Genomic DNA, 22,885 nt, shown 5'->3' with positions numbered 1-22,885 from the left:
TTTATAATAATTGATTATCAATAATCAATTATGACTTGTCATAATTGTTTTTTTTTTACTGTTGTGCATTCATTAAATGGATAATCAATTACTATAATTGTATAATTGATTATCACACGTTAATTAATTAATTGACAACAGATTTTTGGAGGTATCCTTGAGTGAGATCTCTATATATTAGATTTCACAAATATGAAATAACTGTATTTCGAAAAATCTTGTGCGGTGATAAGTGTTTTAGGGTGATAAGTGTTCTAGGTTTTGTTGAACCCTTGTGCTTTGGCTTTGAGAACTTGACGTGTTGGCATAGAGCGATAACTTTCACATAAAGTGTGATTGAGTGTTGTTGTTGTTGGCATAAAGCGAGAACTTTCACAAGGAATGTGATTAAGTGTTGTTGTTGTTGCTGAGTTAAAAGCCTATTGTGCAATTTTCTCTCTTCCTTACTCTTTACTTTGTTTTAAGGAATTTTTATATTTACCTAAGAAAATTATTAAAAGAACAATTTGAGATAAGAAATCAATTCACTTCCTCTTGGTTTCTTCAACACGTTAACCATTCCGCTGCGTCGCTCTGACAACTTCCAAAGCCATGAAATCATTGTTAGGTTAGATTATCCTATTTATAAGATTTTGTAGAGACCAAATTTAGCAGGGCGAATGGTAGGGTGATCAATGAAATTGTTTGAATTTCAGAATTAGTGTGAAGGTAAAGGGTCCATCAAAGCACAATGTCCTATTGATTTTATTGATGAGTTAGTTGCACTTGCATGTAACAATTATCATTTTTAGGCCATTTTTGTTGATGAGTCTTTAAATGCTAATTGGAAAGGAGTTGGAGTTGTCTTGCAAGGACCTATTGTATAATACCGAGGTCATCTTGATCAAAACCAAAGTTGCATTATGAAGATTGATGTCTTCTTGGCTAGGACCAAAGTGGTGGTTACATGCGACTAGTGATCATACAAGGTCAAGATTACTGACATCATATTCAATCTAACAAAGTAGTAATGAATTCATATAACATTCATTTGCATTTACTAAAGAATCTAAACCTTCATAAAATAATATACATGTTTAATATAAAGGATCAACCGAATCAAGTAGGGACTCAAAATAATGAAGTATATAAAGGATATTCATTCTCAAGTAAAAGATATCTTGAAATTTATTCCCGTTATTGGATTAACTTAACCACATTAACTTATTTGAATGTTAGAGTATTTACATGTATCCATCTTCTTGCTCAGGATTAAAAAAGAACATCTTGAAAAGTAAAACAAAGATATATTAAATATTGTAGAACAACTAAATTCTATACAAAAACATCTTTAATATAATATTAATCAAAATATTTCTTTTTAATTATTATATAACTATAATAGTAACAACTAGAAAAACCTATATAATAAGACTTACGTAATCAAATTGTTGTGTTGAAATACATTCGGATGTAAACAAAGTTGATTATCCGATCAACTTATTGATTTGATTTCAAAATCGAATTAAAACAATAGTTAATTATACAAAAGATGAAACTCAAACAAATAGACCAAATGAATATATGATAACTAAAATTTGAACTCAATAAAAATTCTATTTATCATAACGAAAAAGAAAGATTCGTTTAACAATTATATGAATTTTAAGTTTGGAGGTTGCGTTCGAAATACTAATAAAAATTATAAATTAGTTACTAACAACTAAATCAATTTTATAGCTAAGATACTAATATACATTATTTTTATGTAATATTAAAAGATAATTATATCATCATTATTTATATTTTATATCTGGACATGACTAAAAAATCATATAATGATATCTTCCAAGAAGTATTTTCAACTTATACGCTCTTACATTTAACCTTGTGGTATTATTTTATAATTTTCATACTTAAATATTAAAGTCTTATTTCCGTTTAATTTACACTCATAAACATAAAACTTTTATTAATGCAATCCAAAGTTCAAAAGTTTTATTTCATTAACTGTTTGAGTAGAGACATTTAAATGGTAATAAGAATAACATGTTTCAACTTCTTAAAAGATAATAGTAGTGAATTGTTATATTAAAAATTTGAACATATAAGACTTTATTTAACATATGTTTAGACAATTTTTTTTATAAGAAATTCTCTCATAAAATGTCTTAAATTTTAGTTTTTTATTTATTTTTTAAATCTTCTAAAAATTAGGATAAATAAGTGTTTGATATATTGAAAGCGCAACTTTTTATTTTACAATTGTTAATAATCTCAGGAGTAGTTACATAAATATGAATTCACACACGTCAACATAAGAGTAGTTTAAGAAAAAGGTAGCCACCAAAGAGGTTTGACCATGAGATATAAAAAATATAAGGGTTGACTGGCGCAACAAAACGATGTCGTTTGATCGTGGAGGAAATTCCTATACGTCTTGGAAGCAACGTCGTCTAAGGCAGCTCCTCGTTGGTGGTTGAGTCACTGCCCTTTCACTTCCTTGACGAGTCCGCCAATCTCACCAACCCAAGCAAAACACGCTCATTCCTCCTCTTGCTTAATTAAACACCCTAAAAAACCTGATTTACTAATTAGATAATCTATATTTATTAAATAATAAATTAATAATTAACAGAAGCATAGGCCACCAGATTTACAACTACAAAGACACTTTCTCAGACATAGTTGGATACTCCAATATCACTTAACAAATCTCAAATCACCACTCTCACCAACCCTTCCTTTCGAATGGAGTCAGCAGCTCTGTCACGCATAGGCCTGGCGGGCCTGGCCGTGATGGGCCAGAACCTAGCCTTAAACATAGCGGAGAAGGGTTTCCCCATCTCCGTCTACAACCGTACGGCCTCCAAAGTCGACGAGACCGTAGATCGGGCCCGCAACGAGGGCTCCCTCCCGCTCACGGGTCAGTACACCCCTCGTGACTTCGTCCTCTCCATCCAGCGCCCCAGATCCGTCATCATCCTCGTCAAGGCCGGCGCCCCCGTCGACCAAACCATCGCCGCTCTCTCCGACCACCTCGAGCCCGGCGACTGCATCATTGACGGCGGGAACGAGTGGTATGAGAACACCGAACGCCGCATCAACAACGTCGCCGATAAAGGCCTCCTCTACCTCGGCATGGGTGTCTCCGGCGGCGAAGACGGCGCGCGCAACGGCCCCTCCCTCATGCCCGGTGGTTCCCACACTGCGTACACCAACGTCCAGGACATCCTTCACAAAGTTGCTGCGCAGGTTGAGGACGGCCCCTGCGTCACCTACATCGGCGAGGGGGGTTCTGGGAACTTCGTGAAGATGGTCCACAACGGAATCGAATACGGAGACATGCAACTCATCTCGGAGGCTTACGACGTGTTGAAGCACGTTGGTGGCCTGTCGAATTCTGAGCTTGCGGATATCTTTGCAGAGTGGAACAGAGGGGAGCTTGAGAGTTTCTTGATTGAAATCACTGCGGATATTTTTAAAGTAAAGGATGAGGATGGTGAAGGGTTTTTGGTGGATAAGATTTTGGATAAGACAGGGATGAAGGGGACGGGGAAATGGACGGTGCAGCAGGCAGCGGAGCTGTCGATAGCAGCGCCCACGATTGCGGCGTCGTTGGATTGCCGGTACTTGAGTGGGTTAAAGGAGGAGAGGGAGAGTGCTGCGAAGGTGTTGCAGGAGGCGGGGATGAGTGATGAATTGGGGAAGACTGGTGTGAGTGGGGTGGATAAGAAGAGGTTGATTGATGATGTAAGACAGGCTTTGTATGCTTCAAAGATTTGTAGCTATGCTCAGGGGATGAATTTATTGAGGGCCAAGAGTAATCAGAAAGGGTGGAACTTGAATTTGGGGGAATTGGCTAGGATTTGGAAGGGAGGGTGCATCATAAGGGCAGTGTTCTTGGACAGGATCAAGAAGGCTTATCAGAGGAACCCTAATTTGGCTAGTTTGATAGTTGACCCGGAGTTTGCTAGGGAAATGGTGCAGAGGCAGGCTGCGTGGAGGCGGGTTGTGGGGTTGGCGGTTTCGGCTGGGATTAGTACTCCGGGAATGTGTGCTAGTCTTGCTTACTTTGATACCTATCGGAGGGCAAGGCTGCCGGCGAACCTTGTTCAGGCTCAGAGAGACTTGTTTGGGGCGCATACCTATGAGAGGGTTGATCGCCCTGGGGCTTTCCATACCGAGTGGACAAAGCTTGCACGCAAAAGTGGGACTGGTGTTGGTGCTCTCAATTGATGATGAGTTTTGGTTGTTTGGCTGTTGGTCCTGCAGTGCAGCGTTTGAGTTGTAATTGTTTGTCTCTTTGAGGATCTTTGGTAGGCAGAGCAACTATTTATTGTTTTCTTGCTATAACTGCTTTGGCTTAATAAAACGAAGGCATGTCATTTGACTTCCACTGGCTTTTCCTTTGGTAGAGTACAAGTTGTTGATGTTCTTGTCAAGTGTATATTTGTTTGAAATTAGAGTTATAATTGCACTTTTGGATTTGATTCCTCTAAAGTGAGGAAGGCTAAAGTAAGTAATCTACTAAAACGTTCATGATTTATTTTATGTATGTGCATGTGATGCTGCTTGCTTGATTCTCTGAAGTAACACTGTAGAAGAAGAGTTCGATCCTTGAATTTTATATATTATATGAAACATATTCAAGAGTTTCTTAACAAAATATGATGAGAATTGTGTTGACTCCTGTAAAGCAAGAAGCGTTTTAGAATGTTGAAGTATCAAGAAAATTATGATTGATATTTCTATGCATTCATAATTTCTCGTGCAAGTGATATATCTAATTTTTCTGTAACCAGGGGTATCTAGACTTCTATTATACTCCTTCTGTCTCTCTTTCACATGATTGATCCATTTTGGAACTAGAGTACTTTTTGTTGCGATTTCAAATTTAAGGCGAATATTGGATCAAAACCTTGGTTGAGGGACCTCATCACCAAACCATTTCTGCATTTGATATCGATGGTTGATTGAAATTGGCACTTTAGTCTATAGAAAGAGATGTTCGTGGTATAGGCGCCCGATCCTTGTAATATGTTTGAATAAATTCATGAGTTTCTTGATAAAATATGAAGAGACTTATGTTGAAGATTCATGTATCAAGTCAACTGTGTTAGAAACATCAAATAAAGCTTTAATGTATTTTGGTTTCCCGTTTATATTGTTTTAGGTGATTTTGGTGCATCTGCTGAAGGATTTTCACTTTATCTCGCTTTGTAACTTTGCATGTTTGTACACTGTAAGGTTTTGTGCTTCTTGTCGTGCCTTGCTGACCAAGTTTTTTATTTTTACTTTTTGTCAAATGAAAGCGTGCTTTATATTGCTTTTCTTTGGGCAACCTTGTGGAGTTAGGACAGAGTAATGCTTTTGTGATATTGTTTCTTTTGGAGTTTACGTAACTTTTTTATTTCTTCAGTTTATTAAGTTTAATGCTACACTTTACAGTTGTACGAGACTAATTAACAAATGCAAATTGCTTAGTGCCATTGAGAAACCCCGGGCAGAAAATATTTTATGGTACTAGTTAGAAGAAATTCTTGATGTATCTGTAAAGTATTCCTTCATTTGTATTCAGAATCATGCTCTGTTCATTTCACAGAATGAACGAACCTAGCTTGTTATACTTTCACTGACCAAAGAGTATTAGCTAAATGACAAGGGTGATTGGGAAAAGATTACAAGGGGAAGAGCAGTGAACTAAAGAACGCCGCACTCAAGAACTGGCTGAGTTCTTGTCACTGCTGCTGAGGGCATTTTACTATTGCCAACCCATCTACTTTGAAGAACCTGATCCTCATTGGCTTGTTTTTCCATTGCTTGAATCCTCTTGGTCTTGAGAAGTCTCATGGAAGAAAACCCCGCATAGCCAACTATAATCAAACTAAAAAATCCAACTACAAAGCCAATCACCCACAGATACCATCTTCCCCTCTTCTTCTCCAGTGGGAGTACTACCGAAAAGTGACCCTGGTCTCTTGAGTAACACACTCCAGGGGCACTCATCTGAGTAAGTTGAAATGTACCATTGGCATTGAAAGCTACACATCTCACCCTTGAGTTGATGTGACCCCTACCCATAAGTGTGATGTTAGGAAATTGAATAGAAATAGGCTGACCCATTGTGTTGAGAGTGAGGTTTCTTTCACTTGTATCCGTTACATTTGAGGCATCGAAAACCAGAAAACCAACAACAGAAGAGATGAGTGAGTAACCTGGCAAATTGTAGTAGAGGGTTGACCAGTTGCCCAGGTTTTGGTACACAATAGCCAACCTCTTGACATGGGGAATGGACACGGTTCTTGGTGGGATCCGAAAGTAGCTAAAGTTGGCACCTTTGTTCCAGAGCCTTCTGCTTCTAAGACGTACTATTGAAATATCCATACCAGACAGGTTCCTTGGAAGAAGAGCATCATACAGAGCACCTGTTTGAGGCTTGTGCTTGACCAGTGATCTGAAAGCAAAATCTTGAACCAAGGAATTCAATGATTCACTTGCAGGAGTGTTGCCCAAGCTGTGCACCAAGGAGCAGCAGGACAACGTGAGAGGCAGCACCCAGATGAAATCCCAGTTCATATTGTATCCCATGAACACTTCAAACAAAGAACAATAAAGACAAGATTGGAGGAATTGAAATGTGGCGATCTGTTTTAGGTCTTGTTGATTTCATTTGTATAATATAGAGGTCGTTGTATCTATAAATATACCAAGCACCAAGTCCAATGATGTTTACTTTCCACAAAGAAGAAGCATGCTCGGGTTTGGGTCCCAATTACTGACTCCAGAGGGAAGAAAGGCTCAAAAAGTCGCAAATTGACTAGGGGCATTCTGATTCTATCTTATACCTAACGGTCTATTTGGGCTTGTGCCTCTGAGAATCTTTGTTACTACAATGCCAGAAAGCATGCGTTGATTGCTCAATTTCTCCCCCTCAATGGGATGCATATCTAGAAAATGCAAATGATGAATAATTCCACTAGGAAACCACGGGCATTTCTTCCTCCACCCCCAAATTTTAACTTGCAGCTCTATAAATTTCAAATTTACCCTCCTGAAATTAAATTCATTAGGCATTTACATTTGTTGGTGTTGTAGTGTTTGTAAAAGTTGTGGTGTGCTCAGCGGTGGTACTGGTGGTAGTTGTTGGTGCATCGGAGTTTTCGGTAAGTCACGGCTCCTGGTTTAGAGTTTTCAATTACAGTTTTGAAATATGTGGAAACATTTTTTGAACATAACTATTTCTGTATTTTAAAATATATATTTGAAAATAAAATATAAAAATACATTTTAAATTGCACATGTATTTTCAATAAACATAATTAGGATATGTAAAATTTTGAAAATAAATTTCAGATTTTACAATCTAAAAACTTCAGTCAATCTAAAATAAACACATAGGACAGTGAGAACAATAAACAAACCCTTTCACCTGCACTTCTAAGGGTTTAATCTTTTATTTTCAAAATCTTCAAAGATACCAATAATGCTCCTCACTAAAACATCATTATTCGAAAATACCAATAATGCTTCTCATTAAAATGTCATTAATTTTTAATAAAACGAAAGAATTTGACTAATAAAACGAAAGAATTTTTTACTAGATTCTTTTAACAGCTTTGTAGGATCAAACCCAATCGGGAATAGGAGGTATACGGCAGGTGTAGGAAGAAGATGAAAATCAAAAGGATAAAATAAAGACAAATCCGTCATTTTACTATCTTCAAGGAGAATGCAGTCTGAAATCACGGGGTACGTGAAGAAATGGCCTTAAATAGCATGATGGGGGTGCAGGAAGCAATTCCGAATTGTCGAAACCAAAATAACCAAACTTAGGCCCGTCAAGCCACAGAGATTTCTTCAGGTCTAAGGAGGCATTTAGGCCCAATAAATGTGCCCAAGAAACAGTAACATTGGAGGAACTAGATTGCAGACCTAACATAAAGGCCAAGATTTGAGAGTTTCGCCAAGCAAGCCTGGACAAATTCCCCATAAACACTTGAAAATTTTGTTTTACTACAACTTTAAGTATAAATTAATTTGTAAAATAATAATTTTAACTTTATATAAATTAATTTCAAGATATTAAAATATTTTATTTTTTGTTCTTATTTGTCTTACAAAAATCCTATACACACAAAATGAGTAACAATAGAGTATATAAACTTTGTGAAGAGTTTAAACTTTGATCTCAGGTTTAAATTTTTCGTATTTAGCTCTCGTATTTTTGAAGGAGGATTTTTATTGTCCATAATGATGATCATGTTGAGTTCAAACACACTGATCAAGTACTTGTGATCATTAAAAAAATCTTGTTCATATCAAAAGTGTTACTCGTAATAAAGGTGAGTATATGTTGAATTCGAATCAATCAAACTAAACCGATTCGATTAATCACCTTTCTTTCCAGCCCTACCAAGTTAATGGATAGGTCGTAGACCAAACAGTTATGAAAAATGAAAAATTAAAATAAATTATTAGAAAACCGAATGTCATAAAATTATAAGATGCCGAGAAATATTAATAAAAAAATGTATAAATTAATTAAATAGTAAAATGTCAGAAAATTCATATTATATAAATATTTTATTTCGAGTATAGGGTTGAATATAAGCACATATTCAAATGCTATCTTCTTGAAAAATTTTCTTCAATTAATTTACGATACCTAAAGGTGTTCCAATGTTAAAGTCAACTCAGATTTGATCAATTAAGTAGTTAATGTTATAATAAATGCATAACAAAAGTTTTAAGAAACATATGCCTGTATTTATACTTTTCTTCATAGAGTTTGATTAGGTCGACCAAATAATGATCCAATTTCATTTAAACTTAATTATTAACCTATTTAAATTAATTAAATGATTAGTTGATTCTGATCACGATTGATGGGTCTCCTTCATGCTTGGACGATTGATCATATTATTTCAATCGACATGTTTCTTTCGAAATATATAGCAGGTATTCAAATATTGAAAAATGTCAAAGTATACATATCCTTTAACGAGTAATATAGAGAAAATATCCACTACACACAACAAAACAAAATATTATATATTTTTCTCCTAATATATAACAACCCATCAAATTAGAGTGCACGAAAGATTTATGCACCTTATGAATACTCATGTTTTAAAAGACAATATACAACATAATGTATAAACCTCTTTATATAAAGTATTTTGTAATAAAGTTAAAACATTAACCATAAATAACATTTAGGCATAAAATTAATAATCCATAAAACATTAGTAATCATAAGATTATTTATTTATTCATTTTTTAAATTAAATTGAATGTTTCTAAGAGTCACGAGTTTTAAAGGTGACCAAGTGACGTATGAAATTTAATATTATGTTTGTATTATTGTTTTTATTTCAATAAATTAGTGTAAAACTTGAAAATTAGAAGATTAATCAATGAATCATTGGCTATAACTTTGAAATAAGATAAACTAAGCAATAAATATGATTTTAGTCTCACAACTTTGATGCAAAATTAAAAGTTTACATATCCAGAACTTTGATATATTTTAATTCACAAACATTGAAAATGAATGAATATAGTTTTTTTAATCTAATCATGTTAAATTCTTTTGACGTATCAAACGCGTTTCGCATTTGAGTTGTTTATATCATTTGACATGTTTCCACTTCAATGTATGCTCATAAATGCAATTGGCACGTCAAATTTTTTTATGTGATTGATATATATGTTCATTTATTATTAAAGTTGGGAGGATAAAATATGCATCATAGTTTCACACGACAAATTTCAATTTTGCGTAAATATTTAAAAATTAAAAATATATTTAACCCACAAATTAATTTAACTTTTAACATTTGTTATTACCTTTGTGTCAAGAAAGTTGAATATAATGATTTGGAAACTTAAATAATATTGAATGTAAAATAAAAAAAATGGTTTTTCTTCATATAATTTATTAATTTAGAGTTAATTTTTTACTTATTTGATTAAAATTCTAAATTTTAAAAAAGTATCTATTTACTCATTTATTGAATCCCATCTATATTTTTATTTTCTCTTAATTGCAAATTCAACCATAGAGATATAAATGTTTATTATTAAAGTAGTATGATTATATATTTGAAGTAATTTACAACACTTTAAAGAGACTGAGTAATACTAAAATGGTATTGAGTTTTACTTACATAATTTATTAACTAATTTTAGGGTTTCTATTCATAGTTACGAAAAGTTTTATTAATAATTTAAAGGCTTAATAGCTTACTTGGTTCCTAAGTTAAGTGACTTTTTTCAGTTTAGTACCCGGTTTTAAAAGTGCATGCATTGAGTCTCAAAGTTGTAAAAATTATATGAATCAAGTCCTTTCCGTTAAATGGTCATGAACGGAGTTAACTCCGCGCTGACGTGGCTGTGACTATAAGATCTGATCTTTTTCTTCTTTTTCATATGTTTTGTTTTTTTCTGCAACGTTCAACTTTTACTCGTTCAACTTTTACTCTTTCTATATTAATGATTTTCATAATTGTAAGACATCTTTTTTTCATTTTCTCTTTGTGTAGTTTGGAAACCTAAACCTTCAAATTCCCTCTGAAATCAACAACTCTGACAAAATCCAAATTTATAAGGGTCTTGATATCATCACCAACAATGTCTTTTACATAGTACATGTATATTAAATTTACATTTAAATGTGTTTGTTTTAATTAATTTATAATGTAATTTATATTATTAAATTAATCTATAATGTAATTTAAAATGTAATTTATATTATTAAATTAAATATAAAAGAATTATAATAATAATAATTATAATAATAATAATTATTAATATTATATTATTATTATCATAATTAATAAAATAATAATAATAGTAATATATTAATAATAATATTAATAATAATAAGAAGAAGAAGAATAATAATAAAAATAATAATAATAGTAATATAATAATAATAATATTAATATAAATTACATTGATAATAATAATAATAATCTTAATAATAATAATAATAATATAATATAATTATAATATAATAATAATATAATATAATAATAATATAATAATAATAATAATAATGATAATAATAATTATTATTATTATAATTTTTATTATATTTAATTTAATAATATAAATTACTTTTTAATTTTAATTAAATTTATTTTACAGTACTAATAATATATTACCTACATTTAGTTTGTATATACATATTAAAATATCAAGTATTTATTATTCATAAATAATAAATACTTTACATATTAATTATTTATTATTTTTAATAAAATTAAAGCTGAATGTAATACCATATAAATGTGTTTAGTATGAAAACTTGAAAATAATTTATATTCAAGAAAATCAAAAACAAAATCTGAGACATCATTAATATGAGATAATTACAACATTAATTCTCGTAACAACAACAATTGAGAAACATGTGTGGACACTGTCGTTCAATAAAATTTTGTGGCCATGGAAGTTGAGTTTCGTTATGAAAATGGAAAAAGAGGTTTTTTACCATTATGAAAATCATTAATATAGAAAGAGAAAAAACAAATGAGAGAGAAGAAAAAAAAGTGAAATTTCATAGCCATGTTAGAGAGTTAACTCCGTTTATACGAATTTAACGGGAGGGGCTTGATTTATACAATTTTTACAACTTTAGAATGTATTCTATGTATTTTTAAAACTGGGTACTAAACTGAAAAAAATCACTTAACATAAAAATTAAATAAGAAATTAAGCCTAATTTAAATTAACAAATAGTCTTAATCATTAACAGAGACACAATGACAAATTTACAAATAAAACAAAGTTTTCTGCATGGTTATACTAAAATTGTCATTAAAAGTAAAAAAAAATCAACAACAGGTATATTATAGAAAGTCGTTGAAAGTCTTGTTATAAAGTCAAAAACGCAAAAACACATTCATTTTCTTCTTCCCTTTGGTACAATTTTCTTCTTCTCCCCTCTTTACTCTAGCAATTATGAAGTTGCCTCCTACTGCTCCATTAAAGACCACCATTGTACTTGTTGCTAGTTAGTCTTTGCTCACGTCTTGTGTAACACCCAAATATTTTAAAGGGTATTACTGATAGTAGAGACTAAATTAATTTGATATCTCATATAAACAATCAAACTTTATTTCAATTACTCCAAAAGTACAATACCAAACTTACAAACTTTAAACAATATAGTCTTCACCATTGAAATTTCAACTTATAAATTTTACACAACATAATCTTCCCAATACAAATTTATTCTTTTTACAAAAATCCCTGAAAGTTTTTCCCCACATCTCTCTCATCTCTAAGCTTTTTCAACCGCATCTACAATATTATCTAATCACATATAACATGAGTTATATGATCATAGTACAAACAAATAAGGGTAAGCCAACCATATCATAAAATCATTAAACTTGTAATAAAAATATTATAATCATGTATTTCTGCAATTGATAAAATATCATTATTTCGATGTCATTAATTCATCATTATCAAAATCATCTTTCTCATTTCCATAAATCTTACAAGTGTACCATGCTTACTCATGAAGCCTTATGGTCAGACCGCTCTCTGCCTGCTTCCTTAAGTCTCACTTATATACTATGTCTTACTTTCTGAAGCCTTATGGTCAGACCCCTCTCTGCCTGCTTTTATAAAACTTACGAATCATATGTTTATGTCAAAGCCTTATGGTCAGACCACTTTCTGCTTGCTTTCATAAACCTCAGGTGTTACTTTGCTCATACCAAACTCTCATGGTATAACTCGAACATACTACTCCCGGTAGTAACATCATTTCATAAGTAATGATTTCTCATATCCACCCCAACATTTCATAAAACCAACAATTCATACCCTCTTATCCACCTAACTCAATCATGTTCATTCTTTAATCATGAATTCATAATAACCCGTTTTGGTATCAATAAATTAAACATATTGCCAGATATCATGCTTCATATTATAAACTCATTTTGCCCATAACGAGTATAACTCAACGTATTTTCACCAAACAAAGATCATGGATCAACCAAAATATATCAACATATCTTAGGAACTACATATTAAAGTCTGGGCTCAATGTAATAAAATATATATGAAATATTTACCATGATAATATTATGCATCTACAATCAACTTGTTTTATTTTATTTTCATCCTAGTATAGATTTTTCTTTACTCCAATTGGTCACCGGAGAGGACCCAGATGTCTGAACGCATCAAACTCACCTTCGACGCCAGCACATATGACTAGTCACAACTGACTGGACCAGGCCAGGGCTGCTCTATGATCAGGGATGTGCCAACTCAGGTTTTTTTAAGGTTCCTCTATCCTACCAACAAAGAAAGGCCCTCAATAATTAACAATTGATTTATTTAAATTATCTACCATGTTCTCTTATGCTCTAAATTTGAAATGCCAAATTTTAATGTGTTCACTTCCTCTCATAGCAACCTCAAACAATATTTGTACATCTATTTAATACCCATATATAAGCTATTTCAGAACCCTTACTTCAGACCTTCCAACAAGATCAATTTCAGCCAACAAACTCATTCAGAACAGATTAAATTCATCACATCACAACATGTAAAATTTCACAGTTTCAGTTATCATACCCAATATAATAAAAGTCATAAAATAGTTTCACAAGAGCACACCAGTTCAACATTCATATGCAAATATTTTATAAAATAAATTAATACAAAAATAATTAGCTCCCATTACCATCAAAATAATATTAATATAAAAATTTAGGGGAATCAAGAAGTTGAATATGGCAGAGCCGGTTAGACAACTTCTCATCCTTCCAAAAAGATGCAATAAAAAAATAGATAAAACAATAAAATTTCTGAGAAAACAAGAAGTTGAATCTGGCAGAGCCGGTTAGACAACTTTTAATCCATCCAAAAATACAATATAATTAAATAACACGAACAATAACATGTCTCGGGAAACAAGAAGTTGAATCTGGCAGAGCCGGTTAGACAACTTCTAATCCTTCCAAAAATGCAATAAAATAAATAAATAAAGCAATAAATAGTTTGGGGAAACAAGAAGTTGAATCTGGCAGAGCCGGTTAGACAACTTCTAATCCTTCCAAAATACAATAAAAATAAATAAGGAAAGCAATAAAATGTTTGGGGAAACAAGAAATTGAATCTGGCAGAGCCGGTTAGACAATTTCTAATCCTTCCAAAATAAAAAAAAATATACAACTAATAACATACAAATGGCATAACATAATCAATATCACATTTTACAATTATCACACTTGGATATCATCACAGAAGCATACTCTTATTTAAATTTCAAGATCATACAGAAACAAAATACTCTATATTCAAGATTTAAGATCAGACAAAAACAGAATATAGCATATTCTAGACTCAAGATAATACAAAAGGAAATACTCAAAGTTAGCTCCCCTTACCTCTATTCCAGACTTAGTTTCTTCTTCTCAAACCGTTCTCCGGAAACTTCCAGAATTTCCCCTCTTCAACTAGAATTTCCTCCAACTCTCTTCTCTCACAATTTCTCTAGAATTTTGGTGTAAATCTTCAGCCTCCCCCCCCTTGGCTATTGATAGCCAAAAATTTTACTATTCACTTTTACTATTCATTTTTAGTATTCACTTTTACTATTCATTTTTACTATTCAAAAATTATTTTTTATTCACCATTCTTATCTCTGAATGATTAATTCTACGTGGAGTGTTCTCTTCCACAATTTATTTTAATATATATTTTTTTTAACCATTCACTATTCACTATTCACTATTTACTATTCACTATTCACTTTTCTTAAAAAAATCCTAAATAAGTTATCAAAAATTTGAAGCTCTCCCTCTAGAATTACTATAATTTTATATCAAAAAATTTACATTTTTCTATCCATTAAAATTATTATTACTAATAAAATGCTAAAATTTACTATTATAAATATATATATATATATATATATATATATATATATATATTTTTTTTTCTTTTCATGGGTCTTACATCTTGCTACTTTGTGCCCTTTCCTTCCCTACCTTCACGATCTGTCCCTCTCATTCCCTTCTTCGTGCTTCCAATGTTTCACATCCTTCTTATGTGATTCTTCCTTGCCCTTCTCTCCTATGCCTTTTCTAATCACCGACAAGGTTTCCATTTAGGCCTTCTATGCAATTTCTAGAAACATGGATGTAGTTTTCTATATGGTGAACAACGTTACTCAAGTTGCAGAACAAATGTTTGAGCAACAACCCTTATAACTTAGTTTGTGCTTGTTTTTTAATATGAATTTGTGAGAGTGGATTTGAGCAGAAAGATAGATGAAAGTGATTTTGTTTGGATTAAGGAAAAGATCGTGAGAAATAGAAGTTTAGATTCTCTATTGAGTTTTTAGTGTTATCCCCTGAACACTAAAAATACACTAATGTTAATATATTATAATTATTTTTTATATATTTTAAAACATTAAAATCAATGTCAAGTGATGGGGTAAACTTGGGCTGTGATTTTTATGTTCATTAGGCTTAAGGTCCAAAATCCCCAACATCACACTATATTAAGTTTTAAAGATTTATCTATTTGTGTGACCTATTAGCAAGTACATCAAGTTATTTGCAATACAATTGAACGAGGGTTATCATATCCACATGAATTCGGGAACCACCTTGATAGTTCATTTTTGGGTTTTTGCATTTGGAAATATTGATAGTAGTATATATTATATGGATTGAGTGGAATAAAGGCTACGGGCGGATTTCATCTCATCCTTTTCCAATGCACCACTACTGATATTGTCTATGTACTTTACGTAAATCATTCACTATCTTGGGAGTGCTCTTCTAATGTAACTATAGGTCCGTTCCGACATCTAGAGTCTAAGACTATCAAACTTTAATATGACTGCTCAATGACTAATTAAATGATTCACTTGCTTTAAGATATGGACTCTATAACTAGCTAGAGCCTTAAATATATTCCTACTATCTAAAAGGATGAGGAAAATTATTTGGACCACAACTTGGAAACAGCTCTCACTCAGTGAAATAAAACAAGTGATAAGTTCATCAAACAACAAACACAAACTAATTTACAAATAAATTGAATAAAAGCATAAATAGATATCCAAATATTAGAAGTACCAAAAGTTAAAATTGATTATATTCAACCTCGACACGAGAAAGTCCAAATGCTCTTAGAATATTGCAGTATAATCCTAACAACATATAGACTTAAGATTTACAATAAAATCAACTCTCTCAAGCCTCATTAAACCATTTATACTATACTACTACACATTTGATCTTCCAATCAATGCCTAAAATAAGGACATGAGGTCTATATTTATAAATTGTCCTCGGTTGCTTCAGCTTCAACTTTGGCGCTTGAGCTGCAAAGGTTTTATTCTAGATCTTTCTAAATCGCTTTTCTTATTGCTTAAGCTGTAAAAGTTACATTTCATATCTTTACCATGGTGGGTGCTTGAGGTTTCCTCCTAATTTTGTGCCTTAAGTCTCATGCTTTAGTGCTCCAGCCCCTCGGATAACTTCTTTGAAAAAGAGTATTTATCGTTAATCTCAAGTTTAGTGTTTGAGGATTCCCTTTGCAATATCCTAAAAAAATAAATATTTATTTTTTTATTTTACTGGTTAAAATAGTTTTTACCAAAAAATATATTATTCATAAATATAATTTTATATTACTATCATTATTAAGAGTAATTTGTTAATCTTTATTTTCTATAGTGTTGCCAAAATGGGAAATCTGGCTCAGCACACCACGATTTGGTTAATTAGTGAGTCAATCAAACCTAACTCATTATTAGTAAGGCAAACAAATTTGAACTCGGTCCGACTCACCACTGGTTAGTGGGTTAAACATGTTGGCTCACTGACTAACTTTTTTTTTTTGCAAATTTTTTTAATTCAAATATAATTTTAATAAGTAGCAAACAATCCAAATGTAATCCAAAAGCAAACACAAAAATTGAACAAATAAATTTTTAAAATTGATCATTTTTGTATCACTTATACATATATAATATTAGAGTGTTGAAGAGATAAATCTATAATATTTTTCTCTTTGGGAAACATATTTTCTTTATCCTTATCTACAACAAAATAAAAAAAAGTATTAACTAATAATATTAAAACATAAATTAATAAATAATTAAATTAAATTAGGTGGATTAGTGAATCAACCCGACTCATCATGGATTTAACCTAAGTGAACCTGGTTGAAAGTTGACCTGTATTAAAAAAATAACAATTTTCAAATTCAACCCAATTCGAACCAATGATGGATGAAATTGGCTTGCAGTTAACTCATTTTGAAACATTAAATCTATTACATATGTCAAATCTTATACAAATTTTTAAATTTTACTTTCAAATCTTCTCAATTGTTTATAAATCACTTAAAAAAACCACACATAATTTATACTCAATTTTTTTCAAATTTATTAATTTTCGTTTCCTGAAATCATCTCTCTTATATTAAAAACACCATGAGTGTCATATAGAAATAAACCGTAGATTTAAAATAAAATTCAAAAGGCTCCAAAAATGAAGTTTTTGAAAGTTTGGTCGATTGGTTACTTAATTTAATAATTTTGTTAAGAAATATTTATTGATATTTTTGATCGTTATTCATTTACTAGCCCTCCTTGGTTAGAGTTATTCATGCAGCGCTGTAGCAGGAAGCTTTGAAGTTTGAATGGTGAAGTGTTACTGCACACATCATATCATATGGCGTTGTCCGAAGAAGTGACCTCGTAGCACAGCAGTACCTATCTAGCCTCTGTACTTCATCAACTCTTTCTCTGTCTCTCATTTCTCTTTCTAATAATATACTTTTCTCACCCTCTACACCACTACACCATAGTTTCTACACCTGATCACGTGCTGCTGTGCTGTGCTGTGCTATGTTTTATCTAACCTTTTTCTTTTTCTTTCCATCAACAAATTTGATACCATAATTCCGTCTCGTTATCTGTAATTGGCGTAGGAAGAGCCTATTTATTTTATGCCATTTCTTTCTCCTACAAAAAACACCACAATTTAATTAGCTAACAGTGGTAACATGTGATAATGAGAGAATCACGCAAGGGCATTTAAACATAAACATAAATTGTTTTTGTTTTGTTTTGGGTGTTGGCAGAAGCGCTGACATTAACGAGTTCCGAAAAGAGTCTTAAATTGGGGGTATGCGTGGTAGGTTAGATCTATACACGAAATAGAGAAATTGAAGGGTAGAATAGGTGTTGCATGGATGGACGGGTGAGGAGGAAATGTGAAAAAGGTTTGATTGGACAAATTGAAATGAAATGGTAATGGGACAGAGATAAATGCAAGAGACACCCATATCTCTTCCACATTTGGTACCCAGCTTTTTTTTTCCCTTTGACAAGACCTGTTTCTGTAGCCACTCATTCACATGATGTGATCTTCATACACTCACTCCAACCTACCTTCTCTTTAATAATTTACTAAAATACCATACATATCTAATACACTAGTAGTAACATATTTTACTTGTTAAAAAACACACCACTTCATCATGTACACTAGAATACTACTACTAAGTTTGTGTATGTATGTGTAACATATAAATGAAAGAATAAAGTAAATCTTTACCCTAGGCTTAGAGAACAATAATGATAGGAAAAAAATGGTTAAACTTATAATACATTGTGATTAAAATTAATTTTCTAAACACATACTTTATAAATTTTATAACTTCCATTTGTTTAAAAAATGTTTTTATTTGAATAAGTTTCATGTTTGAATGTATAACTTTTTATGATCTGTAAAACATGTTTTTCTATCATTTTATTATTCAATTATTGAAATATATTTCATCCTCTGAAACTATTGTTTTACCTTGGTAGAACAGAATCTAAACTAATGAATTTATTTATTTTAAATATAAATCTTTTTAAAAACTTTCAACTTACAAATCATATATTTCTATTACTACATTATGAATACAATTAAAAATATATAAAATGCACCATCTTTCTTATAAAATGTACATTTAGGTGTTAAAGTGTGCATAGTAATAATCTAACAAATTGAATTTGTGTAATTAGAACAATTTCAAATAAACATTATATTTGTTCAATAATAAAGTTATATTTCAAAATGTAATATTTCTTCTCTTAATTGTATTTTATCTAAAATATAAAATAAATTAAAATTTGAACTATTTATGTATTATTCAAATCCTTACCACTCTAGTAGATGTTTTATTAATTTAATGAATAACTATTTACATCTTTTTTAAAATAAACTATATAATTTGTATGCTAAATCAAAAGTTACAAAATTAAGAGGAAAAAAAATATAAAATGTTATCATCATATTTAGTAATTTTCAGTTAAAGTTATTACTTAAATAAATAATTTATATTCAGTATCTTATACAAATATTAACTACATACATTTACATCCTAATTCTAGTTTAAAATTATTACAATAAAGTCACCCAACTCAAAGATACCTATGTTTTATTCCATTAAGATCTAATGCAAAGAAGTCACCCATCCTCTATTCATTTGAAAATATACTCTATCTAGAATTTTCCATACTCCTCAAACCTTTCCATTCTATTTCTCTATTTCCCAAATTATTCCATAATCGCTCAGATTCAAGTAGTCACTTTTCTTTTTATGATGCAGGAAATGACTGACATTGCTGCTGTTATATGGAAGGAGAATATGAATAACTTTCCAGTAAAATAGGTAAAATAAATAATAGATGTAGCTCTCTCTCTCTTTTTTTTTTTCCAATTATAACTGCTATTTTTTTTTTCATTAGTCAATCTATAATTTACATCTAATTTCATAATATATAAAAAATTGAATATTAACCGTCAAGAACTTTCAGAACCCTCCTCTCTTACGGCTTATAAAAAGGCCTTCATTTCACTTAGATTCTGCAAGCTGCTTGCTTTCGTTATAGTGTTGCTCTTTGTGTTCAGTCTTTGAGATCTGAGCTATGACATGATTCTTTAGTAAGATGTTTTCCTCGCTCCTTTCCTTTTCAATTCCAGCATAAGTTAATACTGGTTTCTTATATCATTTGTTTATGTTTAATACAAGGTTTTCACAGTGTCTATGGTGAGAGTCATGCAGATCTGTGTGTTTGCTTAATTAAGCTAAGCTAAGCTGCAGATGGAGACGAATAACTGAGGCCTTAACAAATGTAGGTAAGAGAGCTTTCTTCAGTCCACTCATAGGTGGCAATAAGATTCAATTAGCTGCCGACTCATTCATCCAAATGCTGAGTAATACTCTGGGAGATGCTCATCAAATGAGTGAATGATGCGGGAGACAAATTGATTCTTAAGTTTCCTGTACTTGGACTGAAGGGAGCTCCCTTTTCCTTTCTATGTAAGATCCAGCTCCTATTTTTTCTTTCTGTCATATCTTCAACATCTCTAAGATTTAGGAGATGAGCATGTTGTCATAATTTTATAAGCAAATGCTTCCCGCTTCTTCTTAACTGACCAGTTTTTCTATACATTAAAAGTTTGACATGCAAGGGTTTTGACAGTATTTGCTTTTAAAGTGGTCTGTGCTTATGGATGCCAAGAAGTTTGTGGATAACAGCTTTCCAATTAGGGATAGATTTAAGGTTGCCGGATTGAGGCTCATTTCTGGTGAAATGCATGGCGATAAGGGTTTTTGATAGAAGGTTAAACTGCTTCTGTCCAACAAAAGCTATTCAAGTTCCAAGTAGTAACTGGAGTCTACGCATGAGAGACATGTTAGCTCGAGCCCATACTCAACCCAAGTACAACGTCCACCTCATCTCGGGTCGCGCTCTTTCTCAGCAACAAGTTCCTAGACATGGTGTCTGCCACCAGCTTGTTTAATTACTAACGTGTCCTTGTACATTACTTTCTCATTTTTTTTATGTTTTGATTTAGTGAGTAAAGTTATATTTAGCGGAGGAAAGTTATTAACAATTTTGTTAATGACATGAGTCTTACTCTTTGTGATTGTTAGATCTACAATATCTGTTTCATATATAAATATTTTGAAGTTTTGGTTAAATTTTTATTGTAACATGGATAAAACTATCATAAGGTGGTTAAGGGCAAAGCATTCAACTAGAAATGCCTAATAATTTTATTAGATCTAAAATTGATAAATAAATTTTTAGCTTGTCTTTATTTTTTACAGTAATTTATGTGATAAATAAATTTTGTAATTAAAGACGGAGGGTATTTTTCTTCTTTAAGGAAAAATAAGGGACATTTAACTGGATCAAGGATCTTTTGTTGTTCATACCTGAAACAACTTTTTACTGCATTTGTCATTGAAGTTTGATGTTAGGTCTAATGTTAACAGCGGAATGTTATATTTGGTATTGTCATAATATCTTTTGTTAATTTAGATTTAAGTCTGTCTCTAAGTAAGTGTTTATTAGTATTCAATTCAAGACGATAATGCAATCTGCTACTCAGGCAAGATTGTTAAGATAGTCAATAATGAAACAAGTAGTCTTGTGAGTGTTTTTATTCAATGTTCATACATAACGATGTAACATAAATAATCTGTTTAGGAATTTTTAATAAATGTCCGTACATGACTACGTAAAATAATCTTTGTAAAGAGAAAATTATTCTTTGTAGAGAGTTTCGAAATTGTAGTTTATCTGGAAAAAATTAATTCATAAATTTTCTTCAAACAGTGATTATTAGATGGTTTTATGAATTCGACGTAATCTTCGCAAACAGTTCTTCATAAATAAGTTGAGATCATATATTTTTCTTTAAATATATTTGTCTCTGGTAATATAACAGTTAATTTGAATAGGTTTACCGAACACCTAAGGCCATTAGTGAATGATTCGAGTTATGGTAATAATTCTAAAGTAAAGGGTTTACTTAAAACTTTTCTGGGGCAGTGAGTAGGTTAAATGAGTAACTGGAGAATGGTAATCCCTAGTATGAAACGACGCAATTGCAGCTAGTATTGGAATTGGATTTTTACAATCCTGGGGTAGTTTCTTTCCGAATTGTATAGAATCTAACAGCCCTATTTACGTGTCTTGTTTATATTGATGATTGCCCCATCTTTAGCCAACACGATGGCTAAAGTTGTTTGTCATTAAGAGCAATTGACTCATAAAATATATGAATTTTCCATGTGCCAATCACCTAAAAAGGGCTAGTGAATAACTAATTAATTCATGTGTAAGTATAAGCTTTGTATATGGTACTTGAGACTTGACAATGGATATTGCCTTGTGTTAAAATCCAAATATGTTTGATTTGGCCTAAAGCTTAATGTCCCTTTATTCTCTGGGACCTAGATGTTTCCAACCCCTTTGGAAATGTTAAAGACTTAGTGAAGTGCATAGTTTGCAATAATCATTAAAGCCTTCCCCAGTACGAATTTAAGTCAGATATTGAAATAAAGAATTTTCATCTGACCTTGCTTGCGAATCTGGTTGTCTCTCCTAAAATAGTAGCTAGTCAAAGCAAGGGTTCTAATTGCTCTTCCATCCTTAAAATATAAGACCTATGAAGGGAATACGCACAAAAAATGGCCACACAAAGTTGTATTGTATTTCCACAAGCTAGAAGCTTATCTAGTTGATGTGACAATAATAACATTATCACTGTTTTCTTTTCTTTGCTAATGCGAAACAGATTTATGTAAAATACACCTTATGGCATCTAATAACTTAGGATTTAGTTACAGGAAAAGGTGTTAGAAATTTCAAGATTAATTTATAATATATATTTTTTAATCGAAGTTTATTTTTTTATCTTTTGTTATATCATTATGGATCATTTATTATGTTTTGTTTAATATTCGAAATTTATTTGATTTAGTATGAGAAATGAGTGATGGAGGTCCACTTTCTAACACATGGCCTCTTCTTGCATATCAATTAATAAGATGC

General features: G+C 31.5%; 2 protein-coding genes and 1 long non-coding RNA gene across 3 annotated transcripts; 2 read left to right on the top strand and 1 right to left on the bottom strand.

Moving 5' to 3' along the window:
* Positions 1–2,629: 2,629 nt before the first annotated feature.
* LOC108347492 (6-phosphogluconate dehydrogenase, decarboxylating 3, chloroplastic) lies at positions 2,630–4,378 on the top strand. The gene has a single exon (XM_017586769.2). It carries the CDS (start codon positions 2,731–2,733, stop codon positions 4,216–4,218), a length of 1,488 nt encoding a protein of 495 aa, XP_017442258.1. The 5' UTR covers positions 2,630–2,730; the 3' UTR covers positions 4,219–4,378.
* Positions 4,379–5,682: 1,304 nt separating this feature from the next.
* Positions 5,683–6,570, bottom strand: LOC108346428 (uncharacterized). Its single transcript, XM_017585510.2, has one exon. The coding sequence runs from the start codon at positions 6,568–6,570 to the stop codon at positions 5,683–5,685; it is 888 nt and encodes a 295-aa protein (XP_017440999.1).
* Positions 6,571–19,758: 13,188 nt separating this feature from the next.
* LOC128193474 (uncharacterized) lies at positions 19,759–20,970 on the top strand. The gene is made up of 2 exons (XR_008244716.1): positions 19,759–19,979; positions 20,068–20,970. It is a non-coding gene; the product is annotated as an uncharacterized LOC128193474 (long non-coding RNA).
* Positions 20,971–22,885: the final 1,915 nt, after the last annotated feature.

Source organism: Vigna angularis, chromosome 1, assembly GCF_016808095.1.
Source record: "Vigna angularis cultivar LongXiaoDou No.4 chromosome 1, ASM1680809v1, whole genome shotgun sequence".
NCBI lineage: Eukaryota > Viridiplantae > Streptophyta > Magnoliopsida > Fabales > Fabaceae > Vigna > Vigna angularis.
The sequence above is the reverse complement of the archived record's forward strand: the minus strand, read 5'-3'. Positions and strand labels throughout refer to the sequence as shown.

What these genes read in the sequence shown, in the direction of transcription:
- LOC108347492 (XM_017586769.2), top strand. Translation starts at nt 2,731, where the DNA reads ATGGAGTCAGCAGCTCTGTCACGCATAGGCCTGGCGGGCCTGGCCGTG.
- LOC108346428 (XM_017585510.2), bottom strand. Translation starts at nt 6,570, where the DNA reads ATGGGATACAATATGAACTGGGATTTCATCTGGGTGCTGCCTCTCACG.